This window comes from Lucilia cuprina, chromosome 2 (genome assembly GCF_022045245.1).
Source record: "Lucilia cuprina isolate Lc7/37 chromosome 2, ASM2204524v1, whole genome shotgun sequence".
Classification (NCBI taxonomy): Eukaryota; Metazoa; Arthropoda; class Insecta; order Diptera; family Calliphoridae; genus Lucilia; species Lucilia cuprina.
The window spans coordinates 53,008,889-53,031,843 of NC_060950.1; the positions used below are offsets into that span (position 1 = coordinate 53,008,889).

At 33.6% G+C, this 22,955-nt stretch overlaps 1 protein-coding gene across 2 annotated transcripts in view; it reads left to right on the forward strand.

The window, feature by feature from the left end:
• Nucleotides 1-13,777, forward strand: part of LOC111680915 (triadin) — a 32,106-nt gene extending 18,329 nt beyond the window's left edge. The window contains exons 3-7 of one of the 2 annotated variants that reach the window (XM_046952052.1): nt 4,965-5,181; nt 5,320-5,539; nt 6,532-6,761; nt 9,482-9,647; nt 11,289-13,777. In XM_046952052.1, coding sequence (XP_046808008.1) covers nt 4,982-5,181; nt 5,320-5,539; nt 6,532-6,761; nt 9,482-9,647; nt 11,289-13,292 — 2,820 coding nt within the window. In that variant the 5' untranslated portion in view covers nt 4,965-4,981 and the 3' untranslated portion in view covers nt 13,293-13,777. The remainder of the gene's footprint in view (nt 1-4,964; nt 5,182-5,319; nt 5,540-6,531; nt 6,762-9,481; nt 9,648-11,288) is intronic. The other variant, XM_023442625.2, reaches the window with a different exon arrangement.
• The last annotated feature ends 9,178 nt before the right edge of the window (nt 13,778-22,955 follow it).

The following is a 22,955-nucleotide window of genomic DNA, read 5'->3' on the forward strand; positions in this document are numbered from 1 at the left end:
GATAGATAGATAGATAGATAGATAGATAGATAGATAGATAGATAGATAGATAGATAGATAGATAGATAGATAGATAGATAGATAGATTGATTGATTGATTGATTGATTTTTACAGGATCTATTGAACCAAACGTACGTTATAACATCGATGACTACTTTCAAAGTAAAATACCAACCTCTCATGATGATATGCTTTTGTATTCTGATCATAAATTCCAAAAATTGAGCGCAATATTATAGTTTAACAGTTAATTATAACCTACACCACTTTAGTGGGTAGAGTATATTGGGTTTATGCTGATTTTTTTAACGCACAATAATATGATCTTATATTGTCCCAAGGACAAAGCCTATTGAAAATGGTTAAGATCGGTCTTTTCTTTCACCTAGCCCCCCCTACAACTGAACCCCCGAATAGGGCTTGTAAACCTTGAATCAAAGTACTGGTCGCAATTTTGGAGATAATTCAATGAAATTGGGCACATAATCTTCTATAATACCGTAGACGAAACCTATTGAAAATGGTTAACATTGGTCCATTTTTTCAACTAGCCCCCATACAACTTAAACACGCCGAATAGGGCTCTTAAGTTTATAATTATGTTAAATATACTCATACATCGACAAAAGGCGGAAAAACCAAGTGCTATCTTAGACTTGGTAACCCTCACGTATTCTTTAATTACAGGGCCTCATATGACGCTAGCCTCTACGAAAACCCCGCCTTCAAATTTTCACTGCTTAAGTATATCTGAGCAAGATACAATTCAACATAAATGCTTTATTATGACAACTAAATCACATTTTAGTTTTGTAAAAGGTGTATGGTCGGTCTCGGCCGACTTAAATTTCTTAATAGTTTTTATTTATAACAGGTTTATAAAACAAAATTTCCATATAAAATCTAATTTATAAATCGTTTATAAAATAAGAATTTTGTTTGTGAATAAGGGAATCAGACCCATTGTACCGCAGTATGTGATTGGAAAACAAAAACAATGTTTGTTTTAGTTATACTGATACGTCTAATACAAAAATGTTTTTTTAATTTGAAAACTTATTATAAATATTTACAATGTATGTATGTATTTGTATGCAATGTAAATATTTGCATATAAATTATTTAGTGTTTTATTTGAAATGACCGCTGAACTTAATAATCTACTGCAATTTGTTAATTAACATTTAATAGAAAAGGAATCATCTTATTCATTGCAAAATGAAAATATTTGCATTTTCAATTACTTTCACTGTTTAAGGTTTAAATAAGAAGAGAAGTAATTGTGAAAAATATGAAGTGCAAAAAGTTTTGAACGATTTCATTACAACTACATGCTAATGTAAATAATATAATATACCAGCAGTTCAACAAAGATTTAATGCATCCGAAAAAGTTAGTTATTCCTACTAACGTCTAACCACCTGTCCGGATCTAATTCGTAATTAGTCACGAGTGTACTTTTTGCAAACGATAGTGAAAACAGTCGTCACTTTAGTGTACCTTTTGTAAGTGGGAGCGTGGAAAGGCGTCAGTAAAGTACTGTCCCCTAGTAATATGGACAGTAGATACTTTCAAAATAAATTTAAGCAAAAATATTGTATTTCTATGTATTGACTCCTTTTGGACTAGGACTTAATTGTACAACAATCACTTATTACAATAGCTAGTCACCAGGGCGGTCAATGTCTAGGAATTACATTAAGGCTAGTTACAAACTATTTCCAGATCAAATTCACGAACGAATTTAAAACATCAGAAGTGTTAGATAATTGAATCATTGTACGCAACTGATGTTTAATAGTATTCAATTTTAAAGTTATCAGTGTAAAATAGAATTGTTGTCTAAGAATTTCTGGGTACAAAGACTAATCTAATTTAATAAACAATAGGATTCGAAAAATTTTAAATTTTATTTTAATACAATTAAATGATGAGTAATTGATTTAATAAGGTTTTCAATAAGAGGTTATCAATAAAATTAACTGGGTTATACAGATAACGATTAGTAAATGTAAATAAGATAATAAATAAATATTGGACACAACAACAATTAATTGTGATTTATTCTTTATTAAAATAAACAATTTATAAAAGTAATTCTATATGTATTTGTTAAATCCCTTTTTATTATAAAGTGCTTCAGTCTTAACTGTCAAACATATTAACATATCATCATGCACCACTTATTTTTTGACATTTATGATTAGTATACTATGTCAAATATCTCATGTGTGTTGGCTTTATTACATACATATAGCGTTTAGAGTCTAAACTTTTTAATATCCTATCCGTTATCTTCTGCTTGTAAAGCCGACTTTACACGATTTTACACGATCACAAAAGTAATATGATCTGTCAAAATTTTGTGTAGATGAGTACGATGGGTTCGTCTAAACGCAATATGTAGTGAAACCATCACATATTTAGGGATAATACGGATTGAAAATTTGACAGTTGTATGGCTCTCTTCATTTTTTGAAAAAAGTGAAACAGCTGTTTCCATCTTACTTTTTTATTGTTTTATACCAATCGTATAAACAAAAAAATATAAATCATACCACTTTTATTCTCTTTTCTGTTATACGGATGGAATTTCATTTCACTTTTTCATTAGACTTTACGTACGTAAAGTGTGATTGTTTGAAGTGCCCTTAAGGGCGAGTTTTTCTGATAAAGATAATCTTCATTCTTTGGTTAAACCTGGATTAATATATGTTTTGTGTTTTTCAGTTATCAGTAAAGTTACTTATTATCTTAGTTTAACTGAGTGTAATTGGACAATTAAACTCAAGTTAAAGGTGAGAAAACACAATTAACAAAAACAATAAAACAATGATTTCGGAAGAACAAAAACTTAATATTTTAAGTAAATTGCATTTTTCTGAATTGTTTTGTTTCAATAATTATTGTTTTAAATGTTTATTTAACATTTTTCCAAAATTTTCCATTTTACAAAAGTATTGTTTGCAAAAAACAGCTGTTCATTGTTTATGTTTTTGAGTGAAAACTTGGCAATACTAACAAAGTTAACTGAGCTTAAATCTAAAACTGAAAAATACAATCATCGGTAAAGTTCGCCTAAATTTGTTCCGAGTTTAATCTAACAGCAAGTTAAGCCTAGTTTTAATGAGGAGTAAGAAACCCGCCCTAAGTAGTGTAATGTAAAAGGCGCTTAAATCAGCAACAATTGACGCCTTGTCGCATACGCCCAGTACCTAAAATTATGAACAGAGATCGATAATCGGCTTAGATAGTTATTTTATGAACATTTTTCGATTACAAACATTTTTAAAATAAAATTATTTATTTATGTATCTTCCACACTTTTATCAATGGAAACTTTTCTTAAATAATTAATTCAATCTAAAATTCCTTTTATTAATGCAATAAAAATACTCTTTTTATTTATTTTTATTATGATCTGTGTTGTCATTATTAAAAATAAATTTTTTCTCACACACTTCTGATTTAACCGCAATTAACAGATGGATTGCACGTCACTTTTGTGTTTCGTACATTATTGGAATATTTAAACAAAATGTGAAATCATATTTGCTATTTTCTAACAACAAATTGCATTTGTTTAGTTTAAATAAATAAATTGTCAGTTTTTGAATAAATAATCAAATTATGTTCAATGTACAAGGATGATGATTGATTTTGTTGTGAATTTAGTTGCGGTTTGTTTTCATAGATGGAATTGATTTGATGATTACTATTGCCAAATTATATATCAAAAATCGTCAATTTCAATTTAGTTCACATTTTTATAAGAAACAAGTAGGAAACCCTAGTTTTCGTTGAGAAATCGGCAAATTTCTGATAACTGATTTACATAAACAGATATCTCCTCATATAGAACACTACTTCATACAGTTTCCCACACTTTTGATATTCTACTGAAGAACAATGTCTCGTAAGGAACGTTCAATGGCTGTACAATAAGAAGCGCTTTCCATTACCTGCCATTAAACACTATATGGACTTAACAACTGTTTTGCAAATCCATTTAATACATTCAGATATAAAGTCGGTAAAAATAAATGTTGAATGAAATGTTCCAGCAAAAATAAAATGAAGTACTTCCAAAAGAATAACATTTATCACAACTTCAAAAGTAGAACTAAGTGGATTATTTTTTCTTCTGTGGAAGGTTTATTGACTTCCAAAAATGCGAAAAGAATTCAATTTTGTTTATAATTGAAGGCATATTTTTTTGTACTAAACTTTTTTGAATTAAACCCATTTTATTTTGGAGTTGATTGATAAATGCTTGTAATTTATTTATTTATTTATTTATTTATTTATTTATTTATTTATTTATTTATTTATTTATGTTAATATTATTTAAGTCAAATTAGTTGTATTCTATAATTTCACTTCCTAATAAATTCCAAAAAAAAAAGAACTCAAAAATTACTTCCTGAGAATGACTTCAGATAAAGTGAATTTGGAATCAAATAAAAAGAACATCCCCCCTTGAACAAGACTGTGTTAACATCTTCATCATTTCTACAGGAATTTTTTAGTACTTCCATGGAGTAAGTTCTACTTCATTTTCGCTTCTTTGGAAGTTCTTTTTTTGCTTTGGTATCAATAACAGTGTTTGATCAAATAGGAGAGAGTTGATCTATTAATAACAATATTTTCAAGAATTTTTTCTCAAAAATCTTTTTCCAATGTTAAAGATGGTAAATTTTTAAATATAGTCATCAGGTAATAATAATTTAGAATCAAAACAAACTAAATTTTATCTAATAAACTAATAATTTATAGTCTTTATTTGTTTACTTATGCAATGGTGATGTATTTATTTATATTTAACATATTTAATTAATAATAAATATTCGCATAACATTATTTGTCGCCGCTGTTGACAGTTAAGCTAGTTGCTATTTCAATTAAATATTTATTAAATGATTGATTTTATTATAATTGACTTTATTGTTTTGCCTATTTATAGAACTGTAAATAGCAATAATGGGAAGTCTAAACGGTGACGTAATGGTAATGCGCAATGGACGCTCAACCAGTCAAGTATCGGTATATAATTATCCAGAACATTTAAATCCCTTCTACGAAGATGATCAGCACAAACGTTTAAGATTCTGGAAGATAAGCAAAAAAGATAATGAGGGTCGTAGAAATAGTTTTTCCATTGGAAATCTTAAGGATATGTGGTAAGTGAAGGAATGAGTAATTGGTTACATTTTTATGTAAAATTATATTATTAGAAACTTTAAAGGATGTCATATGAAAACTAAGTTTTAAAATGAAAATATTATTTAATTATTTTACCTTTTATTTTTCTTCCCAAGGGCTTTTAAATCATTTCGCATGAAAAAGAAATCTTCCACACTGGGTATTAATAAAACATCAGAAAGTCCGCCAACACTACGACGAGATTATGTTGTCGACAATGGCTGGAATACATTTGATCATCGTTTACGTGGCAGCAATACACCATCCATAAATGGTGACAGTTTTCAACGTAATGCAACCTACAGAAGTTCTTTGCAAACATTGCCAACAAGTAATGTATGTATTAAATCTATATTATATATTTATTAAACACAATTGATGTCGTATAGTTGTAAGTCATAAAAATTTTTGGAAACAAAAACAAATCAATAATAAAAAAAAATTACAACATATTACGATACAAGCGTACAACACCGATTGTCAATTGGACAAATGTTTTTTTGATTTGAGACTTTTTGTATGACAATAAGGGCGAGTTTTTCTGATAAAGATAAGCTTCATTCTTTGGTTAAACCTGGTTTAATATATGTTTCGTGTTTTTCAGTTACCAGTAAATTTACTTATTATCTTAGTTTAACTGAGTGTAGTTGGCCAATTAAACTAAAGTTATAAGTGAGAAAACACAATTAACAAAAACAATAAAACAATGATTTCGGAAGAACAAAAACATAATATTTTAAGTAAATTGCAATTTTCTGATTTGTTTTGTTTCATTAATTATTGTTTTAAATGTTTATTTAAAATTTATCCAAAATTTTCCATTTTACAAAAGTATTGTTTGCAAAAAACAGCTGTTCATTGTTTATGTTTTTGAGTGAAAACTTGGCAATACTAACAAAGTTAACTGAGCTTAAATCTAAAACTGAAAAACACAATTATCGGTTAAAGTCCGCCTAAATTTGTTCCGAGTTTAATCTAACAGCAAATTAAGCCTAGTTTAACTGACGAGTAAGAAACCCGCCCTAAGACTTGATAGCACACCGTGTGAATACCCCATACATATGTATTTTATAAGATTTTAAACATCAATTATATGTAAATTTGATTGAATTAACTACAGACTAGAAGATTTAACATTTATGTGCAAAACTGTGAATAGAATCATTACAGACAGTTTATTTCAAGCCCGAAAGGTTTTACAGTTAAATAATGTTCAGCATACTCTGGCATAATTTAGTGCCGGTTTACACTTGCTCAGCACTCAATATTTTTCTACAAAATGTTAAGAGAAACTTAACTTTATATATCTAAACTTTACCTCATTCTAGGATCGTATTGGCTTAAATCGTAATGATGGCTATCGCAGCACAATACAAGTTACCCGTTCTAATCCCCGCTATCAGCCCCAACAGAAACAACAACATACAACGGGAGTATCACAAAACAGAAGGTATGTTTATGGTGGGTCAGTAACACCACAACCATTGCGTAATACTCGTACAAATAATATTGGTAGAGGCCCATACGAATACGAATGCGATAATGTCATGATTAGGCGGTGAGTCAGTCTGTCAGTTTGTCCCAATATATCTAATCTTCGATTAGATATAAAAAACATTCGTGTTGAAGTTTGTTAAAACATCGTGTATTATTTTACTCGGATGCTTTTCTTCGTTAATTGTACTGGGAAAATGTTTTTGTTTTTTTCTTTGTATTTTTGTGTGAAATGAAGGTGTTATCGATGTATCGGTTCAAGTTTTAATTGTTTTCATTATATATATTATTATTGTTGTTAAATTTCATGCTTGGGAATATTAAATGTTCCATATGTGTTCATTGTGTTGTTTACATTTGTATTTCCCATTCGAGGTGAAAAAATGTCTTTATTATATCTGTGATATTTGTTTATTATTAGCACCTTTTTGGATTCATAATTATGTTTTTATCTGTATTTTTTTTCAAACTGTTACGTTCATTGGTATTTTCATTATAAGTTTTTGGGAAGGAATCTAAAGTGATGTAGATCGGTTTAATTTTTTTTTTCAAAAATTAAGTTAACTTAATCCCTTCAAAAAGTCTTAATCCCTTGTTTTTATTATACGAGTTTATTATATAGACCTTTGAAACAAAGGGCACTTGACACGATCACATTTTACGTACGTAAAGTCTAATGAAAAAGTAAAATGAAATTCCATCCGTATAACAAAAAAGGGATTAAAAGTCGTATGGTTTATATTTTTTATGTTTAGACGATTGCTATAAAACAATAACAAAGTAAGATGGAAACAGCTGTTTCACTGATTTTGTATGTGTTTACATAAAAATACATCCCTGATATAATGCGGCCTGCTTGTTTTTTTAAATCATTTCCAAAAATGAAGTGAGCGGCTGTCAAATGTTCAATCCGTATTCTCTCTCAATGTGTGATGGTTTCATTACATATTGCTTTAGGCGATCCCATCCGTGCTCTTTTACACAAGATTTTGACAAACCATATTACTTGTGTGATCGTGTAAAGCCGGCATAATATACCCAGCGACGGGTATATTATGCCGGCTGTCGACGGGACAGTCCCGAACTGACCACTTAACCTACCACTTGTGGTGGCCCCTAGCCATCTGACTACCCAGGTGACCGACCATTTTAACATGGGCTTGTCCTACGAGGAAGTCAATCGTCACTCTACACCCTACAAAGAGACAGTAAAGAGACGATTGCCTCCGCTCTCGCTTACAAAGGGCATATTAGTAGAAAGTAATAATCATTTCTCCAAAAGATGGGTAAAATAGCTACTTTTGGAAGTACAAAAAAAAACAACTTTTAAAAGTATAATGTCTAAGTTACTTGAGGACACTAAAGAGACGACAGTCTCCGCTCCCGCTTACAGAGAGGACACTAAAGTGACGACTGTCTTCATTCTCGATTACAAAGTGTACATTCGTGACGAATGAGCCAAAGCATACGAATTACGATCATCCAGGTGGTTAACTATTAGTGGAAATTACTGTCTTTTTCGTATGCATTGACTCTTTATCGAACTGCTGGGTATGAACATAATGAAAGTATAACCTAGAATTACTATATTTAACAGCACCCTATAATAATACGAATCAAATCGCAGTTCAGGACGTCATTCAAGTATATTTTTAAACTTAAAGAGTCCACAATGAATGCGACGCTTTAATTGTTGGGTTCCATGTTTAGAGTGTTCTGTTCAAGAGGGATTTTAATATAGACCTTTGTCCGTCTTCCTTCAAATGTCCACTAGCCTTCTTCGTGTTCTTTATTCTGACACTTATGAGTTATTGTTTATTCATCCTTATTAATAGGAATCTTTCATCATTGTTTAAGAAGTGACTTGGTATAGATGGACGATTTCTATATTTCCATTTGATCAGAAAAGACATGAGTGTTTTTAAGAAAGTTTAGGGTTTTTTTTTGTAACACTTTCAGTGAAATTGTCGAACGGTTCTGTGAAACAGTTCTTACACTCAAGTAGATCAAGTAGAGTTGAAAGGACTTTGTTTAGACGGAACCACTGACAAAGTGGTGTATTATTAGGCCAAGCCGAGAGAAATCTAAGCAATTCATTAAGTCTTAACCAAGATATCTCTTGACAGCTAGGCTCGGCCTATTTCTATGTCATTGCAACTGGGTCAATATTCATTAAATGGGATCACAAGAGAAGCTTATCTAACACCTGGTTCACACTAGGAAACTTTTGTTGAGAAACTTTTGATTTTGTGTGTGAGGGAAAGAGATGGTTGATATTTCTTTTTCCTTCTATCACACACAAAAATCAAAAGTTTCCTAGTGTGAACCAGGTCAAACACCCAATATTTAGCATACATATTTAGAAGCAGCACTAACTTTGAACACTGTGGGGTAATATAATATGACGTCTTGGGTAGCTCGATTAAGATCCTATCATATCCTATATACAGGACATGAGCCCATTTACTTCCATCATTATTTTTAAATTATATATTTTAATTTCAAGAAAAACTAAATTGTTACAGTTATTCAAACTTTCACAAAGTCAATTTACATCACTTAGGATACCTTCTCTTAAAATTTAAGACCATTTTATACTAGCAACAAATGTTTTTAAACAAAATTTACAAACAAATTTGTATGTCCAACAATAAGTTTTTCCAATTATAGTTATATTGCTAATCATATGTATATAATATTATATCCATTATACTTTATCTCTCCCTTTAACCCCCTTTTAACTAATCCGCTAATAATAATAAAAATCTTAATTATTATTATTAGATCATCACAATCCAGTATGGTTAGCACAAATCCATTTGAATCCGATGATGATGACAATGAAGACATCAATTCGTCTTGCATGAGAAGTGTCAATGGTGGTTCTACAACAACTCTAACATCGCGAACACCACGCAAGAAACGTCGAGCTCCAGCGCCACCAACACCAGTAAGTATCCAGTAATTAATTTATTTGTTATTTAATTTAGTTATATTTCTCTACAGTATATGTATGTATGTATTGTATGTACAAGTATTTTTTTGTACAAACATTTAATACTAACATAGGTACATATTATACAATAATTAATTATTAAGTTGGTTGGCAATGTATGAATTTTAGTTCATAAACATTGTCGTAGTCAGTCAGTTAGTGGTGTGAGTATTTACTTAACGATAAATATTTGTTTCGATAAGATATCTTATTCTTGTTATTTTTGTTTTCTCCATTTTTGCGCCATGAATTTATGGAGAATTAAATAGGTTTTATAAAAAAGCATAATATTTATTTAAATAATTAAAATTTTAATCGAAATTTGGAGAAAATTTAGTTAATAAAGAGATTTCTTAATAACAATATAGTTAATTATATAGTTAAATAGATGACTGGTGTACTAGCGAGAGAATTCAACAACCTATAGTCCCTTGTTGGGTTTGATGTATGGCGATCAATCCCAAAGACTCTTTCGTCAAACTAAATCTTCGATCACAAATAGATTAAATTTTATTTAACGTTCGTTTTACAACATTAGTAAAAGTATTCCCCCCGGGGGCATGTTACCTTGGTGAAGCCTCCATGGTGTTATTGCAATCCCGGGGAATAGAGGGGTTATTCCAATACCTCTAGTCTGGCCGGCATTAAAAAATTGGTTACAGTCCTTGATTAGATTGAAAGAGGTCAAACCAGAGCACCGCATAATCTGGTACTACGGGTAGCCAGTTATCCTGGCTGGTCAATTGGTTGAGTAGCTGTAGTTTAAACCCAAATTCGCGGGAAGAGTAGGTTGCGGTTAAAAGACTGATGTAATGTGAAGTAAATATTTCGGGTAAGTTCGGTGCTGTTGTCGAAACAACAGATACCCCGCAGAGGAGTGACTGTTTGACTAAGCATTGGAAATGAGTTGGTATTAATTGTATATGGTACGGGATGAATGTGGGGTACGGAGGGCCTCATCCACCCGTCTACCTATAATAAATGTGTCTCTCTCGAGTACTTCAGCAAAGTGCTTGTACACGGACCGACCCAATCCATGCACAAAAATTGCCGTCTGAGTTCTTCATTGAAAGATTCACAGGCGATGGCAGACCGTTGTTCAAGTCTACCCAGTGGATAAAAAAAGACCACCGTGGGGTAGGGCATTATGTCAGGTACTTACGTAAAGCAATCGACATTCATAAGTAATAATAAATCCAATCAAAAGTCGCAAAATTGGTGATCTCGCATATTACTCGCATTTCTGGCTTATATTCCTAAACATTGAACTAACAACTTTTAGAATAAGATCTGTATAAGCTCCTTATTGGTTATTAGTGAAATATTGTATTCCACCATCTCCCATCTCCTTCGTCGGCTACTGGAAACACCACTTCAATCGACATTGATTGGAATATTGTATTCTACCATCTCCTTCGTCGACTACTGCAAAATCCACTTCAGTCGACATTGAACTTATAGAATCAATGGTTTCAGCAAGTTGCCGTTATAGAGAGAAAGCGATTTTCCATAATATATCTAATCATATATCCTTTCCAATTTTGGCACATACTTTATCTTTCAATACCTAATGCATCTTTATTTTAATCATTTCAGATTCACGGTCGCAGTAACGGAGCACCACCTCCAACAATTCTTATAGAATCTAGTCACGATAATACCCATGATGAGTTACGTATTAGAGAGGACATAGATATTGCCAATTTAACAGCTGAAATAGAAAGCTTTGTTAAAACTAAGGACAACGATGATGTCGAAGTGGCCCCGAAGGAAGATGTTCAAACGGCAACAGTGACAAGCACAACGAAAACGGAAGCTTCCACAAATAATGTGGAAAAACTTAAAGTGGAAGAAGAGCTGGAAATAAAGCCAGCTGCAAAAGAAACTTCCCAAAACGCCACCTCCACCACAGTTATTAGTGTTATTCCAACGAAAGAGAACGTAATGCCGGTAACTAAAACAAATGGTCAGGTTACCACTGAAATCGTAACAGTGACAACAACCACAAAAACTACAACAACTGATGTTAATAAACTTTTGGAAAAAGAAACCAAGGTGGCTCAAGTTTCAAATGAAACAGTAATAAAAACTGATGATAGTAAAGAAATCAAAACAAATGGAGCGATACCAAAGAAATCAAATAACATTACAGTGGTCAGTTCATCAGTTGAACAACAACAGCAGCAGCAGCCAAAAACTACTGAAGTTGTAACGGATTTGTGCATAAAAGAAACAAATTCCCAAGAAGTGTCACACAAACCGGTACCACTTAAACGTCATACGAAACCTGAAACAGAAGCGGAAGTTGGCCATGTTGAGTGTATACACGTTCATGTAGAAAGTCCCAGAGCCACACCACGCAAGGAACATCCTAGTGGTGTTTCAAGTTTCAAAACAAACGAAAATGTTGAAGTCAACGATACCATTACCACTAAAACTCCATTTGTATTAACCAGTCCTCCAACACCTAGAAGAAAACCCCAACAAACAGAGAGTGAACCTGTTATAAAAGAAACGGTTAAAATTGTAGGAACGTCCATCACAAACGAACGAACTAATCACGATTTGACTATTAAAGAGGAACGTATTAATGCCAAACCGGAAATTTTGGTCAAGCCCACTTTGTCACCCAAACCAGTCACAAAAGATGTAAATGGAAAGGTACATGGTTTTGCCGAAATACACAAGCCCGTCAGAAAATTTACAAATAACCAAAATGGTCATGTACGAAGGGCATCTCGTGATGAGAGCGTTACACCGCCAACTGTACCCCATGCAGAGGAAAAGAAAATTAACAATTCAGTTTTATCTCATATTAGCATTAAAACTAAAGGGGAACAAACTGAGGAAGTTAATGTACCAGAAGTTAAAAAGGTTGAAACTTTAAAAATCGTAGAAACTTCAACCTCTAGTACCACTAATGGTCAAACTAAATCTGTTGAAAAAGAAGAAACAAAGAAATTGAAAACGGTTAATTTGGAAACCTCTATTAACAACAGTAATACCGTTACTACCCCTGAGTTGCAAAAGCCAGCAGATGAATTTGATTTGTTATATAGACCTAAACCTGCCAATCATATGGAATGGAAACGTTCTACACTGGCTCCCTTGGAAACCAACATACCGCCCGAAAAACGAAAGTCTGTCAAAGATATTATAGAGTCCATAAACCGTAGTCAGCGTTTACTCAATGCGGCAGCTAATAAAGATTTCACAGCTTTACAAACTCAAAACACAATTACCGCCACCAACAACACATCTGGCCCACAGTCACCAACCATACAACAGACTTCCGAAAACAAACAAAATGGAAATGGAAATCTAAATGAAAATCTTAAAATCTTAGATGAGAGACAAAGAGAAATTGAACATTTAGTTGAAGAGCTGACTGAAGGAGCAGCCGCCAATTCTCCCTCACCATCGCCATCGAATTGCAACAACGAATATTCCGAAGCTCAAAAACTAGATAATAATGATATATTTCAAAAGTGTAAGGTTAAAAAAGAAGTCTACGATTATCGGGAATCATCGCCCATTTCGTCAAATTTAGATTGGAATCCAGTGCCAAAGCCAAAACGTACTAAGCCCGGCCATGAATGAATATAAGCTCAAAGCTAAAAACGAAATTAAGTATTGTCCTTTAAGTTATAAAAACAATACATTAAAATATAAGTGTTATTTACCAAATAGAGATATCTATAAGATCACATCTTGTATATTTCAATTATAAACATTTTTTTTATTAAAAATCAAAAAATAGAAACGGGGTTCATTTGCAATACTACCTTAACTAATAGTGAATATATTAATAAATTTTTAACTAATCCTTATTTAAAAAAAATTATCTATATATATCATTTCAATGTCCTTATTTAGTGTGATCAATATAAATATATTTTTAATAATATATACTATACATATTTATAAATTATTTCTATGTAAAAAAAGCAAAAAGTTTTAAATTTTAACAGCTATAAATGTACTTCACAAATTGTTATTTTGTTATCCTTTAGATGTATTCTCAATCGGATTGTTTTAATACGGAAAAATAAAGTAGTGTAGAGAGTACATTTGAAGTAAATCTTATAAGAAAATAATATAATAAATAAGAAACAAAAAAAAAACTAAATAAAACCGTGTTGTTATTTGTTCGAAAATACATATGAGAAGAAAACAAGTTCACAGTGGTTTGTGAGAAGGTTATACATAAGTCTATCATTCCCATAAAGTATATATTCTGTATCCTTATAGATAGCGGTGTCAATTAAGCTAGGTCTGTCTATCCGTCTGTACGCTTGTTTAAATCCGTTGATATCTCCTTAATACGAATATAGTCTTGACTATAGTCTATAGTCAAGACTGTTCTATTGTCTTGACTATAGACTGTTCTATAGTCTTGACTATAGACTGTTCTATTGTCTTGACTATAGACTTTTCTATAGTCTTGACTATAGACTGATCTATAGTCTTGACTATAGACTGATTTATAGTCTTGAGTATAGACTTTTCTATAGTCCTGACTATAGACTGATCTATAGTCTTGACTATAGACTGATTTATAGTATTGAGTATAGACTGATCTATAGTCTTGATTATACACTGATCTATAGTCTTGACTATAGACTGATCTATAGTCTTGACTATAGACTGATCTATAATCTTGATTATAGACTGATTTATAGTCTTGATTATAGACTAATCTATAGTCTGGACTATGGACTGATCTGTAGTCTTGATATAAAACTGAAACTATTTCTTAAAATTTCTTCACGAGATTATAAATAAAAGCAAACATTCGGTGTAAAAACGCCTAACGCGTCGGTTGTGAATTTTGCGGAATTTTCTGGTCGTTTAAGGGGAAGAAGGAATTTAGCTTTATAATATTTTTCTATACCCTTTTTTTTGACTTTCTTTTGATTTACTCCTCGTGGGTGTATCTGCTATTGTTCGCATACTTCGGATAATTACTTTGGTGTTTGCGTGATGGAGGAAAGTTCAGACGGGTCCATGGCCCGTCTGGGTCAAGGCGGAATAGAACCGCCCCCTAAATTATCTCGCTTATCAGATGGAAATGAAACAACATTTAAATTACCTTTGACGGCACGTAATAATGATTTTGAAAAGTTTGCAGGTGAAAACATGGCTGCTGGGATAACATCAGACCACGAGAATTCAACATCAATGGATACAACAGAAGATCGAAATGACCCAACAATCCATGTATCTATGGAAATGCCGGTTTTGTACGAAGATGACCACAAATGGCCCTTTGTGGTGTATGTTGATACGATCAAATCGGAACCGAAAACACCTATAAATCAATTCAGACTAACGAAAAAACTCATTGACCTCAACGTGGGTGAAATTGACTACATCATAAAGATTGGATACTGCCGATGCAAAATAGTTTTTAAGACAAGACGTGCAGCCAACGTTTTTGTGATGGACAAACGTTTGGAGAATTTCGGTTATGTTGCTCAAATTTTTACCCACCTTCTGACGAAAACTGGTATTATCTTTAATATACCTGAGGAAATAACGATGTATCAACTTTTTGGCCTGCTTAACTCCCCAGTACCTATTGTTAAGTTGATTAGGATGACGAAGAAAAATGGTAATGAAAGGGAACCCACCATGAAAGTGAAAGTTGTTTTTAAAGGTCTACAAATTCCCAGGGAAATGGATTTTGCATATACTAAACTGGTTACTAAACCTTTTATCCCCTTCGGGCAATGTTACAATTGCTACAGGTTCAATCACATAGCAGACAATTGCAAGCAAAAAGATAAAACATGTAATAACTGTTTTGAGAGACATAATGTTGGTGATAACTGCGACCCGAGTAATATACAATGTTCCAACTGTGGGGACAACCATGCACCCACTAACAGAAGCTGTCCTGCCAGAGAAAAGGCCCTGAATTTGAAGAGAATAATGGTCTTAGAGAACTTGAGCATTAAGGAGGCAAGAATTAAATACGCTGGATTAGTAGGAGGTAATCGATTCGAATTACTAGGTGAGGAGGGCATGGAAAATGTATTCCCACGTATTAACAACAAAAAGGACAGAATTGTTAACAACATGACAGAGGCGGCCAAATTCCTGCACAAGTCGAATTCATTTGCGAAGGTACTTAAGAATAATGGAAATAGACAGAGAGAACAGGCAAATGCCAGACGGGATATGGAGACCTGGCGCGAAATGACACGGGACTTGAATATAATAATGGTAATGATATTACTAATCCCTACAAGAACTTGAATATAATAATGGTAATGATATTACTAATCCCTACTCGGTATCCGAGATTGAGAGAATGGCAACACAGCTGAGAGCAAATTCCTTCTTTAGCAGATGGGGGGATGAATCCCTTAAGAAAACCGACAGAGAATTTATCGGAGAGATAGCAAGAGCGATAGACAGAGTATTACTGAATAAGGACAGAAATGATATAATTGCACCCTTCAGGGGTGCAAAACCGAAATGGTAAAATCTAAGCAGTCAAAATGTTATTCCTACAATATAACATTCAAAATTTAGCCAAAAGGGGGAACAAGGAGGTTTTAGAGATCTTTTTGGAAAACAAGAAAATCGACTGTGCGATTCTTTCTGAGATTTGGTTAAAGGACAACAGTTTGACAAGTTTATTAAATTTTAACTTTATCGGCAAGTATAGAGAAGATGGATACGGAGGAGTAGGTATTTATCTAAGGAGAGATATCAAATTTAGCATAAACAAAATCTCGACAAATTGTGACTGCATTTCGATCTCTACATTGAACCTTGTAAAAAATTTTAACATCGTGGCCGTGTACCTTCCTCCAGACATGGATATGAATACCTTTGAGGACAGTCTGGAAAGAATTATGAACTTTTTTATAAATAACAACTTGCCGACTTTTATTTGTGGAGATATGAACGCGAAATCACCATTTTGGGAAATCCACAATCGAATGACAAGGGTATATGTATCGAGAATCTATCTATTGATTTTGGTTACAACATTCTGAACGACGGCGCGAAAACTTACATGGGTCCAGTTTCTGAATCAGCGATTGACATCTCTCTGGTCAAGAACAACTACCACAACATCACTTGGAGGACACTCGACATCAAGATAACAGGGAGCAACCATAAACCCATTATCATGGAATGGGACTCGAACAACAAGGTATACAGCTCCAAACGGAAGTTAATTCAGAGCAAACTGAAATACAATATCGACTCTATGGTAATAGGTGATGATATTGAGGAGATACAGAATGATTTTCATACCGCCATAGATAAGAGCACTATTTATCTGAAACCGGGTCGTAGCTTTAAGGCCAAAAACTGGTGGGATGAGGAGTCCACGAAACTTTTTAGACTACGAAACGCAGCAAGACTTAAATATTACAAATTCAAAACTTTTGCAAATCTCTCAGCAGCAGTGGAAGCCGAAAAAGTACTACATGATCACATTAAACTGAGGAAGAAACAGAATTTTATTAGATTACAAGAAGAGCTATCCAACCCGATATCTATTAATGACACCTGGAAACAGATTGACAATTTTAGGAAATATAAACAGCACAAGAAGGTGAACAACTCATGGGTAGAAGAGGATGACGAAAGATTTTAAATTTCATTGCGGTAGACAACAGATCAAATCCTGTTGCAGATTTTCCCACAACCTCACAGAATACAATAGATGCTGAAAATTTGATCATGAATACTGATAATTTTAAATACGAGGATTTCCTTGCATTTCTCTACGGCAGGAATCCGGATTCAGCCAGTGGCTTAGATGGCATCACATACCGTATGATTATTGGTTTATCGTCAGAGAACAAACGTAAACTTTTCGATGTTTTGAACAGGATTTGGAACTCTGGTAATATCCCTCCTTCTTGGAGGAAAATCAGAGTGCAACCAGTACCAAAGAAAAAGGAAACCATGGACATATCTAATTTTAGACCAATTTGTCTACTTCCGGTTTTTTTGAAATGTGTAGAAGGACTAATTAAGATCGAGATGGAGAAACACATTGACCGGGAAAGATTGATACCAGATCGCTCCTATGCTTTCCGTAAAAATTTCAGTACTACGATGTGCATTAATGAACTGATTAATGTCGTACAATATCACAGAGGTGAAAAACATAAACTGGTGGCAGCATGCTTGGATATTAGTAAGGCTTATGATTTTGTGAACACTAATAAACTCGAGAGAAAGCTCCGAAATATGAGTTTCAATGAAAAGCTGATTGCCTGGATAGTATCATATCTGAATGATAGAACTCTAATTCTTGGTCATGCGGAAAGGAAAATTGCTGAAAGTTTGGCTCAGGGTAGTGGTCTCAGCCCCCTACTATTCAACCTCTACACGGCAGATTTACACAAACTTGAGGATGAAAATTGCTACATTTTCCAGTTTGCCGATGACTTTTTCCTACTGGTTTTTGATAACACGTGGGATGACGCCAAATTAAGGTTGCAGACGAAGATTGCTGACTTTGTAACGCAATGCCGCGCGCTGAACTTGAAAATCAACCTTGAGACGTGACCACTTTTGGAAAACGCGGCGCACAGGTGAATATCATCGTAGAGGGCACACAAATACAAGAGGTCAGGCAGATTTGCTACTTAGGAAGAGTAATATCTTCCAACAAGTCGATAATGCCCCATGTTGATAAGATAGTGGAGAAGGTTAACAGAACGAGTTTCTTCCTGAACGCTATAAGTGGTTGCACTTATGGAATAGATCCCAAAAGGGCCCTTATATTCTTCAAGGCTTTCATACGCTCTAAAATTGAATACGCTGCCTCATCATTTGCCAACATAAGTAAGACAGCATTGGCCAAACTCCAGAGCACAAACAATGCTCATTTGAGAAGAGCCCTTGGACTGATCAGATCAACCCCCGTTCATGTTATATACCATCTGGCCGGTGAACTGCCTACCAAATATAGACTGCAATTGGCAACTGTAAAGGAATTGGTGAAGGTCATCCAATTGGAACTTGTAACAGCAGAATTGTTCTCCCTGGAGAAGACATTCGACACCAGTTACCATAAAACGTATTGTAAGTACAAAAATGTTCTTTCCAACTTGGAACCCCTACGGGGAATGCAAATGGAATCTTCAAAACTGAAATTAGTGGGGGATTTCCATAACGCTGGCAAACGGGAGATGAATACTGAAATGGTCGGACAGATTTTTAAGGAGAAATTCCACAATCTGAAGAGTAAGGGAATGGATATCATATTCACTGATGGCTCTGTCAAGGGTGACCATTCTGGTGGCGCTTTCTATCACCCAAGATCGGGGACTACAAGACTATTTAGGTTAACTCGGAATTTATCCTCCATGTCGATGGAACTCCTCATGATTGAGAAGGCTGTGGAATTTGTGAATACTCAGAGGATAGACAAATTGGTGATTTTTACGCAAAAGCGGCATATTGGCCTTTAACAGCCTCAAGAAAAATCAAATCTGTGAAAGGATTAGAAAGGCGATTATAGATGCAAAATCCCTGACGAACATTGAGATACACTACATCCCTTCTCATCTGGGAATACCCGGCAATGAATTTGTAGATGAAGCGGCGAAGAAGGCAGTTAGTGAGGGACAAATTCTACAGGTGAAATGGACTCGGGAAGAAGCAATTAGAGAAATTGAAAGTAGAATTTGGAAAGAATGGGAGAGGAAGTATACTGATTTGAGTCGGTTGAAAGGCCGATAATACTACAGAATCTTCCCTGGCATGAACACCAAACCTTGGTTCTCGGATAAATCCCTGAAACTCAACCCGATACAAATCAAACAATTGAACAGGATAATTTCGGGTCACTCCTTTAGTCCACATTCTCTGCGGAAAATGCATGTCATTGACGATGATCTATGTCATATCTGCAACGAAACAGATGACGATTCGCATATCTTATTCAACTGTACTCTCTACAACATCCAGAGGGCGGACTTTCCTCTGCTTGAACGATACAATAGCATCACCCAATTTTTTGGCGAAAGAGGTATAGAGGATTATATTACTTTAGTTGAATTCCTCGGTCGGATAGACAGGAAACTATGAGAACTGTTTTTTCAAATTATTGGTGGCTTTATATCCCTGGGATCAGCCAAGTAAATCTTCCATCCATCGCTTATGCGAAGGGGCACGAAGTAATCTTAAACCGGGAAAAAAAATAGCAAAAAACAACAACGAAGAGATAATGCAGTAATATTAGGGTAATACAGTTTATAACTGTTTGAATGTGGTTATACCGTCACATTTGTTTGTAAATAGGTAGGTAATACAGTTAGTTATATTACTTTCTGTGTAATACAGCTTATATTTGTTGTGGATTTATGTATGTATGTTACGTGTGACATCTCAGCTACCCAGCAGTTCGACGGGACAGTCCCGAACTGACCACTTAACCTACCACTTGTGGTGGCCCCTAGCCACCTGACTACCCAGGTGACCAACCATTTTAACATGGGCTTGTCCTACGAGGAAGTCAATCGTCACTCTACACCCTACAAAGAGACGGTAAAGAAACGATTGCCTCCGCTCTCGCTTACAAAGGGGACACTAAAGTGACGACTGTCTTTATTCTCGTTTACAAAGAGTTTATTTGTGACGAAAGACCAAAAACATACGAATTGGAGTCAGCCAGGTGGTAAGATATTAATGGAACTAAAATTTAAACATTTCAAGTGTCTACTCTCTAGAATGTGGCGTATAAGTAGAAAGTAATAATCATTTCTCCAAAAGATGGGTAAAATAACTACTTTCGGAAGTACAACAAAAAAACTACTTTTAAGAGTATAATCTTTAGGTTACTTGATGATAGTAAAGAGACGACTGTCTCCGCTCCCGCTTACAAAGAGGACACTAAAGTAACGACTGTCTTAATTCTCGATTACAAAGGGTACATTCGCGACGAATGACCCAAAACATACGAATTACGCTATGAGTTTTATTTATGATCGGGTTGTGTACGTGTGAATTGCCAAAAAATTTTCGTAATTAGAACAATATGAACGCTGAACTACATGCTAAGGGTCAGATGAATATGCTACGAGATGGTATTTTGCGCTACCCCTTAGTGAGGCATTTTGTCACCTTAAGACGAGCTGAGGAAACTCTGAATACGGCATTGAGCTGGGCTCAACCAATAGGCCCCAATCTGTCTTTTCTTAGGAAAGACATTTATTCGTATACTGAACCCTGCTTTTTGGACAAGAGGATACCGGTGACTGACAAACAGTACAATATATATATATAATATATATATATATATATATATATTATATATATATAATATATATATATATATATATATATATATATATTATTATATATATATATATATATATTATATATATTGTACTGTTTAAATTTAGAATTTTAGAATATTGATTCTTATTCAATAAATCTAACACTAAGTACCATCCTAGCCACTCTAAGTATGGGGACATCACCATATACCACTATAGAACTATTACATGCTTCATTTTATGAATAAGGCATATTAGGATCTGCATAGTTATTCTTGATTTGGGTTCTAAATATTTATAAGTGTATGTATTAGCAGAAAAATATTGCTTTTGTTGACCTTTGGGGTATGATAACCACCTATATTTTGAAATATCTAAATTGGGTGTTTTTCCTGTACTACACGACACTTTATTTTACATTGGTTCCATGGTCTGTTTAGAGGTCTAAATTTAAACATAGTGTTCCTCCTAGTTCGTATATGGATTTTGGAGAAGCTAAATCAAGAGTCCAATGATTTTCCTTGGGTACAAGGCTGTTCAAGATTTTGAAGCAACACTCAGTGCGTTTTTTCTAATAATTCTTTGGATCATTTCATAAATTATTATATTTTATAATTTTTAATGTTATTGATTAAACATCTCATAATTATATTTCATTGTTTTATATTTTTTTAGAAATCAAAACTAATTTTTTATATCGAAGTTGTCTCATTATTATCCTTTAAACATGTTTAAGGCAAATAACATCACATTTTCACACAAAGAGGATATGATTTTTGCAAATTACAATTGAAAAATACTTAACTCTCGTCCTTTCAACAATAAAGGAATAAATTCCAAAAAGTAATTAAAAATAATTTGAAAACCCCAACGAATTTAACCGGAATTCTCAATATGCAAAATACTTTATTGAAGTGCAAATTATGATGGAAAATAATAAAATGCAACAACAAATGCACCAAAATTTGTATTTTAATATTTTTTTCTTGGTTTTACCATTTTACACAATCTCTATTTTTAATTGGAAAACATAAATTTACTTTTTACCTGTTTTTTCGAATTTTATGTATGAATAAAAAACTAAATTCTTTTAAAAAAAGGTAGGCAAAAGACTTAGTTGATTCACTGTAGGTGTAATCCTTGAGCGGAAATTAAAATGGAGACTCTACATTGATAATAAGTAGGAGAACTTTAGGCATGAAATAGGGTCCTAATCCTACTATGACACATTGGCTTTATAAAAATGTAATTGGGCCAATTGAAACCTATGCTTCAATAATCTGGTGGACTTCTTTGGACAAAAAGTTTAATGTGAAACAGCTGTAGGGTGTTCAGCGTACATGTTGCATCGGTATAAGTGGTGCCATTAAAAAAACTAAATGATCTATTAAGAAACCTTTGTTACACGGATATCTCTAAATTTGGGGAAAAGGTGGGTCTTGGGTTCTATATTAAAGAGAACTACAAGATTTCAGGCAGAATTTTCGAGCTATAACGTAATGTGCAAATTGGATTAGAATTAATAGGGCGCCCACAGTGCCTAACATAGTTATCAAAATGCAGAAGAGAATTAGAGCGATGATAGGCTATAAAATTAAATCCAAGACCGTATTGGGTTGTTAGAAAACTTTAACTGAATACTCTCCCAGAGATGCGGTTTACATCATATGGGTACTAGGCCACTCGATAGTTGTCGGCAACGAAAGGCCGAATGTAGTTAAAATGACAAACGCAAATCCATTCGGCTTAACAAAAGCTGAATAAAAAATATGGGTGAGAATTCCATAAGGCCTTTTAGAATAATGAAACGTTGGGTATAACCACAAATAGGGTGAACGTCATGAGACCACACAGGAGTATAGGCACAACTACATAGGTTAGGTTTGCAGGCTGTCCCTTGCAGTTCGCATTAGGTGCACACTTGGGTCCATGTTATGATCCCTTTGAGGTACCTGAAAAGAGAAAGAAAACGGTCGGCGTATTATTACACTTCGACCCATCT